At 36.7% G+C, this 13,719-nt stretch overlaps 1 protein-coding gene across 1 annotated transcript in view; it reads left to right on the top strand.

Moving 5' to 3' along the window:
- Lrba (LPS responsive beige-like anchor protein) overlaps positions 1-13,719 on the top strand; it is a gene marked incomplete at its 3' end in the record, with an annotated part of 362,529 nt that overhangs the window by 95,298 nt on the left and 253,512 nt on the right. The window contains exons 16-21 of the mRNA XM_028789471.1: positions 439-536; positions 4,166-4,258; positions 5,324-5,432; positions 6,522-6,603; positions 8,181-8,304; positions 8,785-8,977. Coding sequence (XP_028645304.1) covers positions 439-536; positions 4,166-4,258; positions 5,324-5,432; positions 6,522-6,603; positions 8,181-8,304; positions 8,785-8,977 — 699 coding nt within the window. The remainder of the gene's footprint in view (positions 1-438; positions 537-4,165; positions 4,259-5,323; positions 5,433-6,521; positions 6,604-8,180; positions 8,305-8,784; positions 8,978-13,719) is intronic.

Below are 13,719 nucleotides of genomic sequence, written 5' to 3'. Positions count from 1 at the left end.
TACATATGTTTTGCTGACATGTATGTCTATGATTTGTGTGTGCCTCTGAAGGCCAGAAGAGGGCATGAGATCCCTGGGTGCTGGTTTTGAGCTGAGGACAACAAAAAATGTTTAGTTATGTCAGTTGTACATTTCTGTAGAGCATGCTGCAGTGATATTGTGATACAGTGTAACACAAAAGCCAGTTTATCTCTCTGATTAGAAAAATCTCTGGATGTTTTACATATATACTTTGAACTGTATATTTAAAGTATAATTGTAAGTAAATATTTTACTTATAATTAAAATATTTAAAGAACCTATTTTTTCAAAAACTGGCATATTGTAGATTTAGTTACTCGTTTGTTTAAAGATGAAATTTATATTGTTTCATAAGTATTCAGTATCCAAAGAATTGATTTTTCTTCATTTTATTTTTAATTTTTTAAATAATTCTAGGACGACAATCTAATGGATGTCTTACAATTGCTTGTTGCATTAATGGCAGAGCATCCTAACTCCATGATTCCTGCTTTTGACCAAAGGAATGGATTACGGTAAGAGTCAGCATTTGCAGAGTTCTAGTTAGGTTTAATATAAAGCATTACTTCGGAAATACAAGATTCTTAAATATGAGACATATTATTTGATTATAGGTCTATAGAAGGAAATAATTTAATATTTTAAACTTACTAATATTGAGATTATTTTATGATTTTTTTGTGAATGAGTCTTAAGTTCTGATAATCATTTTTGAATATATTTATTATTATTATTATTATTATTATTATTATTTAATTGTACTTAATCTGTTTTACAGTCTAGTCATTATCCTCTTCCCAGTCTGCCCTCCAACAGTTCCTCATTCCATTGCTTCCCCCCTCTGCCCCCCCCAGACCCCCGCCTCCACCCAAGGCCTCCCCACTCACTGGAGCTTCAAGTCTTTTGAGGGTTAGGTGCATCTTTTCTCAATGAGGCCAGACCAGGCAGTCCTCTGCTGTATGTGTGTCGGGAAGCCTTGGACCAGCTGGTGTATGCTGCCTGGTTAGTGACTCAGTGTCTGAGACATCTCAGGGGTACAGCTTAGTTGAGACTTCTGGTCTTCTTGTGGGGTTGCCCTCCTCCACAACTTCTTCCAGCCTTTCCCTAATTCAACCACAGGGGTCACCCACTTCTGTTCATTGGTGGGATGTAAGTATCTGCTTCAATCTCAGTCAGCTTCTTGTTGGGCCTGTCAGAGGTCAGCCATGCTAGGCTTCTGTCTGTAAGCACACCATAGCAGCAGTAATAGTGTCAGGCCTTGGAGCCTTCCCTTAATATGGATACCAATTTGGACCAGCCACTGGACTTCCTTTTCCTCAGTTTCTTCTACGTTTTTGTCCCTGCAGTTCTTTTAGACAGGAACAATTCTGAGTCAGAGTTTTTGACTGTGGGATGGCAACCCCATCCCTCACTTGATGCCCTGTCTTTCTACTGGAGGTGAGCTCTACAAGTTCCCTCTCCCCACTGTCATTTCACCTAAGGTCCCTCCCTTTGAGTCCTGAGCATCTCTCACCTCCCAGATCTCTGGTACTTTCTAGAGGGTCCCCCCCACCTCCTACCTCCCGAGGGTTCCTGTTTCCATTCATTCTGTGGACCTTCAGGAGTTCACTCCTGTTTCTCCCACTTGACCCCCCCCCCCCACATACCTTATCATGCTCCCCTTTTCCACTTCTGTCCCCTCCCCCACACATGCATGACTATATTATTAAATGTAGCAGTTTACCTAGGAAGATTCCTTTTTTTTTTTTTTTAATTCTTTAGGCAGGGCAGATTAGACTGATCTTAAATTTGCTGTGATCCTTCTGTCTTTGTCTCTCGAGTGCTGGGATTAAAGGTGTGTACCATCAGTTTGGCCCTATCTTAATTTTTAAGTAATCATAAAATTCTAGTTTTTTGTCTTTGTTATAAATATTTATGTAGAAAAGAATGCTATAATAAACAATTTAAATTTTATTTTGAGTGTTCGTTCATTTTTCAGAAAGCTTTCAGTGTTCTTTTAAGATTAAATTAATAATAGTTTTGAGAATTTATTGTAAAATTTATCATTTTAGTTGTGGTTTTAAGTCTATTTTACTTTTGGAATTATTTAATTAAACATTTTTATTATTTTTCTTGTTTCAGTATGCATTTTATTATTTAAATTTGTCTTTGACATTTTTATGGTTGTATAAAATTTATTTTAATTACTCTCAGCTCCCATTCCTGTCTCCGTCTCCCTAAAATTTCTGTTCCCACATTCGTATCTTCTTGGTTTGAAACTTACTGGGCCATCTCTGTAATCACAGGTGTGCAACTATGCATTGGATTTTGGTTGGGTTTGCTAGGGGGTTTAACCTGTCGACAGTGACTATCTCTCTCCCAGAATGTTTCAGTAGCCAGTAGTTTAGCAGGGAGGCTTGGGGCACATAAGCCCTTCCCCATCCATAACTGATTGTTGACAGTGTCTTGTTGGGACCTAAGCATAGAAAGGAACCTGCTGTGGTGGGTTCAAGATTGTATTATCAGTGTTGGACCCAGAAGATGGCATTTTCCAACCCTTCTCCTTGTCTTCCAACTCTGAAGGTTTTTCTGCCCTCTTCTGTAATGTTCCCTTGAACTTTTGAGTGTGTGGTGTAAGCATCTTGTTTATATATTCAACAGTTACTTATTCTCAGCATCTTGAGCAGCCATGAGACATTGCATTTACAACCACTCACTGCAAAGAGGGGCATTGTCTATTGGTATGAGCATAGGTGTTTAAAGGGCAGTTAGGTGCTATGTCAGTTTTAAGTATTAAGTTCCCCACTAGGGCCTATTCCTTTCTTAGCCATATATCTCCAGTTAAGTTTACAGTCCATAAATGGGTTTTCTTCCTGTGTAGCTCAAACTTCATGGTGATCCTCTGCCTCAGCTTCCTAAGTACTGGGGTTGCAGGCATGAGCCACCACACCTAATAATCAATTAATTTAAAAAACTAAAATGTATTATTTGTATGTCTTTTCTGATAATCACATATTACTGGTCCATCCTTTCATTTTTCATGGTAATAATAATTATTCATAAGTTTAAATATATGCTACCTTCATTTTTTGCTTTTCTTTTTCTTTTTACTAGATACTTTATTTACATTTCAAATGTTATCCCCTTTCCTGGTTTCCCCTCCATAAACCCTGTATCCCATCTCCCATCCCCCTGCTTCTTTGAGGGTGTCCCCCGTCCCTGCCTCATTCACCCACTCACCCACTCCCACTTCCCTGTCCTGGATTCCCCTACACTGGGTCATCAAGCCTTCACAGGATCATGGGCCTCTCCCTCCCATTGATGTCTGAGAAGGCCATCCTCTGCTACATATGTGGCTGGAGCCATGGGTCTCTCCATGTGTACTCTTTGGGTTGGTGGTTTAGTCCCTGGGCGCTCTGGGGGGTCTGGTTGGTTCATATTGTTTTTCCTCCTGTGAGGCTGCAAACCCCTTCAGCTCCTTCATTCCTTTCTCTAACTCCTTCATTGGGAACCCCTTGCTCAGTCCAGTGGTTAGCTGCAAGCATCTACCTCTGTATTTGTCAGGCTCTGGCAGTGCCTCTCAGGAGATAGCTATATCAGGCTCCTGTCAGCAAGCACTTCTTGGCATCCACAATAGTGTCTTGGTTTGGTAACTGTATATAGGATGAATCCCCAGGTGGGGCAGTCTCTGGATGGCCTTTCTTTCCGTCTCTGTTCCACATATTGTTTCTGTATCTCCTCCCATGTGTATTTTATTTCCCCTTCTAAGAAAGACTGAAGTATCCACACTTTGATCTTCCTTCTTCTTGAGCTTCATGTTGTCTGTGAATTGTATCATGGGTATTCTGAGCTTTTGGGCTAATATCCACTATGCTACCTTTAAACAGTGTTTTAAGCCAGGCTTATACAGAAGATACATGTATGTGCCTTGAGATATACTTGGGTTTTTTTGAATTTTTAATTAATTCTGATTTTTTTTTCACTAGAAGGATCTATAGACTGAAATAAATGAATGTTAGATGTCAGAAATATAGTAAATTTTATATAGAAATATATGAATATAGATGTATAGTAAATTTACTTATATGTTACTTGACATAAGTTTGTGATACTAACTTTGAAAATTATATTTAGACTAGTTTGTTCTTAATTTTTATTTCTTCAGCGTTATCTATAAACTCCTAGCATCGAAGAGTGAAGGAATCCGAGTGCAGGCACTCAAGGCACTGGGCTACTTTTTAAAGCATCTGGCTCCCAAGTGAGTGTGCATGAGATCTAAAATCACCTATTGACTATTATTTATTTAAAGCTTTCAAATCATGTTCCTGTTCTGTCGTTCCTTTTTTATTGTTGTTGTGGTGGTGGTGCTGACTACTTAGTTTTTATTCATAATTTTCCTTATGAGTTTAATGGCATTATTGCATATTTTAAAGATAAAACTGGACAAGACAATTTAAATTCTGATATGAAAATTACTTAAATTATTTATGTGTTGGGTTTTTATGAGAATTAGTGTAAATGCATTGAAGGCTTAATTTTGGTGAACTGAATCATCTTGTGTATTATCTATGTTAATTTACCTTGATTGATATAGTGACCTAAATGTCACAACCATCATATTATATCTGTTGCTACTTCACAGTTTATTTCAGAACTTTAGATTCTGGAGATAGAACAAACTGGTTGTGGTAAACTGCAGTCTTTCTGATCCCAGGTGCTACCTGCATGTGAAGTTTATTATATCACAGACACATTATTATTTGAATACCTGTGACTGTTTTCATTGTAGAAAGGCAATGGTGAGATGTGACAGAGACCGTATGGTCCACAAGATTTTAAGTATCTAATATATAGAAAAGTTTGCTGACCCCAGGGTAAAATTAAAGTACCTGATTTCTAGTTTTAAAGTTTATGCCTGGAATGTTAATTTTAACGCACATGTTTCTATAGTGTTCAGTTTCTTAAATTATGTACATTTCTTTTTTCCCTCCAATTGTGATTCTGAGGCATCAATGTGTCTTAGGTAATTGTTCCAAGTAGTGCATAGCTCAGTGCTGACAGATAGCAGCAACTGATGATGCTCTGAAGAACTTAGTTCAAGTTTCACTCTGCCCATCTCTTTTGCATCTTGAACTTTGGTTATGCTTATATTGTGGTTAGCATTGAAAGTTCTGGGTTGAAAAATGTTGATAGTAATTGAATCGAATTTTACAATCACACAAAAAAACCCAAAACAAAACAAAAAAAACCCAGTTGTATTCACTTTATTTAGTTGTAAACCCCCAAAACTCTGTATTTTGTGATTTCTTTCATGTTATTTTAGGAGAAAAGCTGAAGTCATGCTCGGGCATGGATTGTTCTCGCTGCTAGCTGAGAGACTCATGCTTCAGACAAATCAAATCACAATGACCATGTATAATGTTCTGTTTGAGGTAAGAATGCAGTTAGGAAATTACTAATTAATTTATTAGTAAGGTGTCTGTATAATGGTTAGTATTTAAATAAAACAAGATTGTTGTGGTAATTATTTAAAACTGGCCTCTGGTTCATCGACTAAGCTTCAGGGGCTCTGCCTAGCCCAGCTGCCATGTTTCTCGGCCTGAGGCCACATGTGCACTGCAGCTAGAACCGGCTTGCCAGAAACGCCAGCCCTGCCACCCACTAGATGCCAGCGTGAGAGATAGCTCTGCCAATCTTCCACACTGTCTCCGCAAGGCAGGGCATTGCCCAGACCATTCTGCCATCCATGCGGGCCCAGTAAGAGAATGAGACTCTAATTCCTATTGATTAATCAAAGGCTTTATATGTTTGATAATGATTAATAACAAGATGTCCATACAAAGAGAGTTGTATCCCAATTAGCTAACCTAATTATAAGTTATAAGTTGTTCCTCATGAGTGCTCTCCATACCTGTGTGGTTCTCCATCCTCCTACATCTCTGCCCTCTCTAGTTCCTCTTCTTCCTTTTTTCTCTTCCTCCCCCAACTCGTCCTCTTCCTCTCCTTACTCCTCCCACCTTAGCTCCTCCTACACAAGATCATTTGTTTTATAATGTACCACTTTTAAATTATTTACATAAAGGTAATATGGCTACATTTTAGAAGTTTATTAATTATGAACTACTAAGTAATCTTATTATCTTTATTTTGTGTTTATTCCATTGTGTTGACTTTGATACTCATTTTATAATGATATTATAATTTTATACTGAAGTAAATATCATTATGGTATTTATGTGTTTGGATAACTTAGCATTGAAATTATATGGTTATGTTATAAGTTTTATTTTTGAGACATCATCTCATTCTGAAGCTCAGGCTGTTTCAGAATCTAGCCCTGTCATTAAGACTGACTGTCAAGTCCTGGGAGTCCTTTTGCCTCAGTGTCCCTAGAGCTGAAGGTACATGGTGAGGCCCATGCCCAGCTAGCTGCATACACTGAGCTTGAGTACTGTGCGTCACTTCCTTAAGAGTCACTCATCCAGCTCTGTGCTAATGCAGCTTGTTGTTTACTTTTGCAGATTCTTATAGAACAGATCTGTACTCAGGTGATACACAAACAGCATCCAGATCCTGATTCTACAGTAAAAATACAAAACCCTCGTATGTATTTTACATACTTAAAAATTACTTTTTTCTACTTTGAAAATAAAGTCTCTATGAAAAACCAAAAGTTAATACTGAAACGAGTAAATCTTTCATTAAGGAATGTATCATAATAGTTTTACTTATGTCTTTATTGAATGTTACACCAATTGGTGTTGTTACTTGGCTTATATAAATGTTTTAAATTTTATTCATGTGATCTTGGTTTAGTTTTTTTGAAAACTTTTTATTATGTTATTTATTGAAGTTAGGCTAAATTATATAAACAATGGTGGACACTTTTTATTTTAAATTACTGCCAGTATAGGAATGCCAAGTTTGATATGGGACACAGTCTTATTTAACTTAGAATTCTTACATACTGAACATGTTCATTTCTCATTTTATTTTTAAGATCATGTCATCAGTGTAAGTAAAGGATTTTTAGAATTGCAAGTACTTTTTGTATGGGGAGGAGTTCTAAACGTCAGTTACCTGCTGTTCTGCTTCTGTGTAGAGTATGAGGAGGAGTTCTAAACGTCAGTTACCTGCTGTTCTGCTTCTGTGTAGAGTATGCCACTTCATAGCATTTTTTTTTTAAAAAGAACTTTTAAATTTTTTTCTTCCTATTTATTTATTTATTTATTTATTTAATTTGTTCTATTTATTTATTTATTCTATTTGTTCCTCTATTTGTTCTGGTGAGGGCAGCTCTGCCCACTGAGGAAGACAGAACAAGCAAGCTGAAAGCTGCCCTGGAGCCCTAAAAAAATGGCCGTCCTCTCATTAATTGGAGAGACCTCAAGGCTTGATTACTTTGATCGGTCCGACCTCTTAACTTTATCATGTGGATCACACCTGCATTTTGGAGAGGACCCACTCAACCCATACTGTTTGACCTTTCAGTGCCTAACCACTGGCTCAGGAAAGGCAGGTAGTGTAGTGTGGTGTTGGAGATACAGCTCACCTGGGCCTGAACTGACTCTTCTTTCTGAGGGCTCAGCTTTGAAGACAATACGTAGTATCTACATTCCACCATGGAGATCTTCAGCACAGTTGAATTTGTTTTCATTTTTTCTCATAGTTTTAAAATTTTATTTCATAAAGGAAAGGCTCTATATATACAATAAATTTAATTTCAGAATGAGAATTTATCTTTTCTTCTTAAGATTTTGAATATGATGGGAATTTTTGTTTTTACGTTTAACTTTACTCTTTGGCAGGGACTAAACATTTTGTTCATTTATAATTTAAATGTATTGTTTGGACTGCATAAACTGTAACTGGCTGGTGTGTAGCTCCATGGTGGAGCACTTGCTTCATCATGTCATGGCCATTTGTTGGAGAGGAGAGACAATCAGCATGACATTAAGTCATTGTCTTGTGTATAAGTTTTTTCTAACAAATATTGGTTTCTTTCTATAAATTTAAATATTCTTTAAAATAAGTTTTAAGTTAGCATGTTTTCCCCAAGTTTTACAAAAACTTTTTAGTAGACATTAATAAAAGGAAGCTCAAGAAATTGTTTATATTAATCTACCTTCATGAATTTTTTGTTGTGTTTGGCTTTTACTTATTTATGAACTGTCTTACAGAGATACTGAAAGTAATTGCGACCCTACTTCGAAATTCTCCCCAGTGCCCAGAGAGCATGGAGGTTCGCCGAGCGTTTCTTTCTGACATGATTAAACTTTTTAATAACAGTAGAGAAAACAGGAGGTAAGCTGGAGCAGAAAGCATTTATTTATAGTATTCATGTCGACTTTTGGATGATTCTAGTTTGTCTTAGAAAAAATCCTTTTTCTAAGTGTGAATAAATAACACACAGGAGCTAGAACTTTTATTTCCACATTGTTAAAAGTGTTTTGGATGTATTATAGATAATGATGGCTTGGGTCCAGCCTCCTGCCCCACATTGAGACAGGGTTTCTGTGTGTAGCCCTACCTGCCCTGGAACTCCTTCTGTAGACCAGGCTGGCCTGGAACTTAGAGACCAACCTGTTTTTGTCTTGTGAGTGCTGCGATTAAAGGCATGCACTACCAGGCCTGGCCTGGTTTGTCCTTCCTCTCTCCTTCTCTTCCTCAGTTTATCCATATCATGCCCCACCTCTCCTTTTTATAGACCTTTAGTCTTTAGAATTCTCTGGTGATTTTTTATATTTTGTAGTAATTCAATATTTTTTAAAAAATTGTTTTCAGGAGCTTGCTGCAGTGCTCTGTGTGGCAAGAGTGGATGCTTTCTCTCTGCTACTTTAATCCTAAGAATTCAGATGAGCAAAAGATAACAGAAATGGTATATGCCATATTCAGAATTTTGCTTTACCATGCAGTCAAATATGAGTGGGGTGGCTGGCGAGTGTGGGTAGACACCTTATCCATCACACATTCGAAGGTAAGCTGCTTTATGAAAGTGTATCTGTTTTAAGTAACTGTAACTTTGAATTTTACTCATGTAAAGTATTAATATGCTTGAAATAAAGGAAAAAGGCAAGTTATTTTCTCAAAATATAGTGAAGTAAAAACCAAAAGGCATTAATAAAAATATTCCTTACTTATATAAATCTCAAAAAATTATTTTCAAGTGTATTATGTGTGTTTAAGTAAAATTGAACATCATGTCAAAATATATAGAAATTTAGATTTTTATGTATGCCATACTCAGATTTTTTTCTGAATTTTTATTGTTAGAAAGTTTCGAACACAAGGTGGCGCACCATGTTCAAAGATGGAAGGTTTTTGTTTTTAGTTTTCCTCTTGTAAATAATATAAAATTGAATAAAAAGAAAAGTTCTGGCACATATTTGCACTTTGCTCAGGTCAAAATCAGAAAAAAAAATTGGTTTCTAAGAAAATACTCACCTATTTTCCTGTTTTTAACACAGTGTTTGATGTAACCTAGGATTGCCATAGACTTAGTAATTTTGTCAAGAGTGACCTGGAACTTGTGATCTTTCTGCGTCTACCTCCTAAGTTTGAGTGGTAGGCTTATATCACTTCTTCCAGCCTGTTCTTTGTTTTTTTTTTTTTTAGCTTTAAAAAATTATAGTGAAATATTAGCGACACTGAAGGATACAAAGAGCAGGGTGCCCAATACTTATCATTTATGAAATTAAATACTCCTTCTCAAATGTTTTGTCTATATTCTTCATAGCTCCTATTCTAATACCCCACTAACGTAATTTATGTTTCTTCTTTATACTCTTACTGAAGTATATACCTTTGTATAAGTTTTTAGTTTTTAGTTTAGCTAGTTTAAGTTATTGAGCCCAGTGCAGTCTGAATGCTAAGCATTCTCTCTGTCCTTGAGTCATAATGTCAAACCTTTACATCGCTTAATAATAAGTATTATCCTTTTCTATTGTTTGGATTCGTTCATACCTACTCCTGTACTGTGTTTATTTTCTTATTTATTTTGTCTTCCATGTCTCAAATTGACTCTTCTACCAGTTGATAAGCAAATTATGCATATTTGAGAGTTTGTGTAAATTCTTAGAGCTTTTACTATGTAATACATTGTAGGATAATGTAATTTCCCCCTCAAACTAGTGCATACATTTATATCGTTACTGCATTTATCTTTAAGTTCTTATTGTTTCACATTACCTCATCATGCTGTTATTTAAAATAGACTAAAGTTTTGATTTATATATCATCACAATCCAAATTTTTGTTTTCTGAGTATGTGGTTCTGTATGTCTTTCATCTTAGCACCCAGGATACAGAAGGATCTCTTTTAGAGGACCCAAGTTCATTCACCAGAACCCATGTTAGGTGGCTTGACTGCTTGTAATTTTAGTGCCAGGGGTATTTAGTATGTCTGGTGTCTGAGGACATCTAGATTCACACATACATACCCAAATTCAGGCACACAGTGCATATAGTTAAAATAATAAAAAAGTAAACCTTAAAATCTGTTGGGAAATAAAAATTGGCACCTATTTCTTGAATTGCCTTTGTTATACACACTAGATTTTTGAGACTGATCAGTTTAGTCCAAGGCATTGTTCAGCTAACCATGACCCAAGGGCAAAATCCTGCCTGATGTATTGCTATAAATAAACATTTTGAAACATAATCACTCTTGTCCATATATTTATTAATATAGGGCTATTTTTGCACTACAAGGATAAATTGAGTATTTCCTACAGCATTGCATGACTCTTAAAGCCCCAACTGTCCAGAGTGTGATCCTGTATAGGAACAGTTTCCCATCCCTATATACCTTATTTTGGTTTGTGCTGTAAAAACTGACTACTTTTCCTCTATTATAGTGGGCTCCTGTAACCTGGGTTGGTTACCTGTTAATAGGTTCTCATATTTTAGAGAGAGATAACTAGAAAATTTGGTTTGCATTTGAGCCTTACATACATTTGGGTTAGATTTCAGAGTACATGGTAGCACTGCAGATTAGGAGAGTGCCAAGTAAGAAGCAGATGTTTTTCATGTTTTTTAAGTTTATCTAACTCATATACACTACTGAAGGAAGGATGGTTAGGGGAATGTTACCTTCAGAGAGATGATAAATGTCACTAGAAGACTTTGAGAATATATGAGATCTTTTCAGAGGGTCTATTAAGTTCTATCCATCTGTATAACTCTGTCGGGTGGATTTTCTTTGTGGATTTCAACCCAAACAATATAACACCACAGATCCCATGTCAGATTATGGATATATCAATCTAAAAACAAAATATTGTTTCCTTCCATAGGCTGTTCATTCATTATTTTAATAACAAGTTAGTTTTTTAGAATTATTTTTTCACATGTATACCTTGTCTTTTACTGATGCCATGGAAATGTATTTTCTAACTTCTACTACTTGGTAGAAACTACACTCTGGCTATAGGGTTATAGTTCTTTTCCAATAACCCCAATGTGTTAAATCTTTATTTACGCAGTCTTTTCCATTTACCCAAGTCCTTTCCATTGTTTAGGACTTAACTGGTTACTCAGTCTGTATGAGGTCACAGCATGTTTGTTAGTGTCTCCTGGTAGTTTCCTGCATTGTATAGTGTGACTTGAGAGAGCCTGGCTGTCTTGGTACTGTCTGTACTTCCATGATTGCCTGCTCAGCTTTCTGCTTTTCTCTCAGTCTCTGTCTTCTGGTTTTCAACCCATATTACCACCTTACATCTTTTTCTGTTCTCTCCATTATCTCTGCTCAGTCTGTACCTCTGGCCTTCAGATAGCAACCTATTTCCCTGTACTCTGTCTGTTCCTCCTTTAGTAGAGCTGCACCTCTTCCATCTTCACCCCTCTCTGAGCTATGTGTTGTTTGATGGATTTTTGTCTCCTCAGCATTTCCAGTCATTCTGTGCCCAGTCTGTTTGTGGTTCTTTATTCTTTTCCTTCCAATATTAAAATTTTATCCTCTTTCTCTTACTTCCTATATGTTTTCACTTTTTTGTTCTTTCTTGCTTCTTCTATTTCAGTACTTTCCTAGAAATTATGGAAGTTGAAAGAAAAATTCCAAAACATATTATCCTGGAAAGTACTGTTTTCTAATGGAATATAACATACATGTAAAAAGGGCTGTATATAAGATTCAGGCCATAAATACCACAGAAGGGATATACACAGTGAAAGGAGCAGCAGCTTCTACTTGAGGTCATGGAAGAGTCTGTGGAACAAGTGACATTGAGTACAGTTTTAAGTAGTAAATCCATGGAGATAGAAATTGGGTAGCTTTCTGGTCGAGGAAGAGACAGAGTAAGCAAAGACATAGAGACAGTGCCATTTATAAAAAAGTGGTAAATAGGTTTGGATGGAGGTATGTGACTTGTATGAAGGAGAATGCTATGTATGATGTAGCAGTGTGGGCCAACATGAACTATGTATGTCCCTGTGATACCGCTTCTCTTTCTCTGTTAATAAAAGAGAATTCTTCTCTTGCAGTTTATCAGCAGCTACTAGCATTTCTTCACATCATCCATAGAACTGTGCTTTGTGCTGAGTTTTTAGCAGTGAGTGACACATTAAGCATTTGTTGTAGGAAGGGGAAGGAAGAAGTTTGTCATCACTGTATAAAGCTTCTTGACATTTTTTTGTGTATGATTAAGTAATTCTGTCTTACCAGGAAGCCACAAATAGTGTCAGTGGCTGCTTAGGAAAGCACCCGCGCTATGGCCACTCACAGTACGATGTTGGATCACTTCTGCAGAGGAGTTTAGGATGCACATCTTACTATAGTTTTCTTTGTCCAACCTCAAAATCCTATTTTTTTTTAAAATTTTGTTTTATGTGACAGGGTTCTTTATCGCTAGTTGTCCTGGAACTCACTCTGCAGACCAGGCTGGCCTCACAGTGATCTACCTGCCTGTGCCTCTTGAGTGCTGGGTTTAAAGGTGTGTGTCACCACCGCTTGGCTTCAAAATCTTATTCCTGTGGTGGAGGAATTATAGAAGAGTTTATTAGATCTGGGGAATCATATGCAGGGCCTTGTGCCTACTATGCAGGTTCCCTACTACTAAGCTATACCACAGGCTGTAAATCTGTACTTTAAAAGTACCCCTATGCTCTGAATTGTGGTGTGTGCCTATAATCCCAGCTATTTGCAAACATGGCAGAGGATAATTCTTTGTTCAAGACTAGTCTGGGCACTATAGAGGCCCAATTCCAAAACATGCAAACATACATACAAATATATGCACACACACCCACATGTATGTACACACACGTGCATATGTACACACATGTATACACACATGCACGTATGCACACATACATGCACATAGATAATTGTGGTGTGTGCCTATAATCCCAGCTATTTGCAAACATGGCAGAGGATAATTCTTTGTTCAAGACTAGTCTGGGCACTATAGAGGCCCAATTCCAAAACATGCAAGCATACATACAAATATATGCACACACACCCACATGTATGTACATACACGTGCATATGTACACACATGTATACACACATGCACGTATGCACACATACATGCATATAGATAAAATAAGCACTTATGCACAAAGAATTTGGACTACTCCTCTGTGTATGCAGGAAATATTTTTATTATTTTCATAAAATTCTTACCTGCCTACCTTTACATTAAGCTAATAATATACTGTAAGATTTTTTAAGTCCTTAGAAAATTATATGTGGGGATGTGGAGAGTCTAAAGAAACTGAATG

Source organism: Grammomys surdaster, unplaced genomic scaffold (genome assembly GCF_004785775.1).
Source record: "Grammomys surdaster isolate TR1022 unplaced genomic scaffold, NIH_TR_1.0 125834, whole genome shotgun sequence".
NCBI lineage: Eukaryota > Metazoa > Chordata > Mammalia > Rodentia > Muridae > Grammomys > Grammomys surdaster.
Note: the sequence above shows the minus strand (reverse complement) of the source record. Positions and strands in the feature narration are given on the sequence as shown.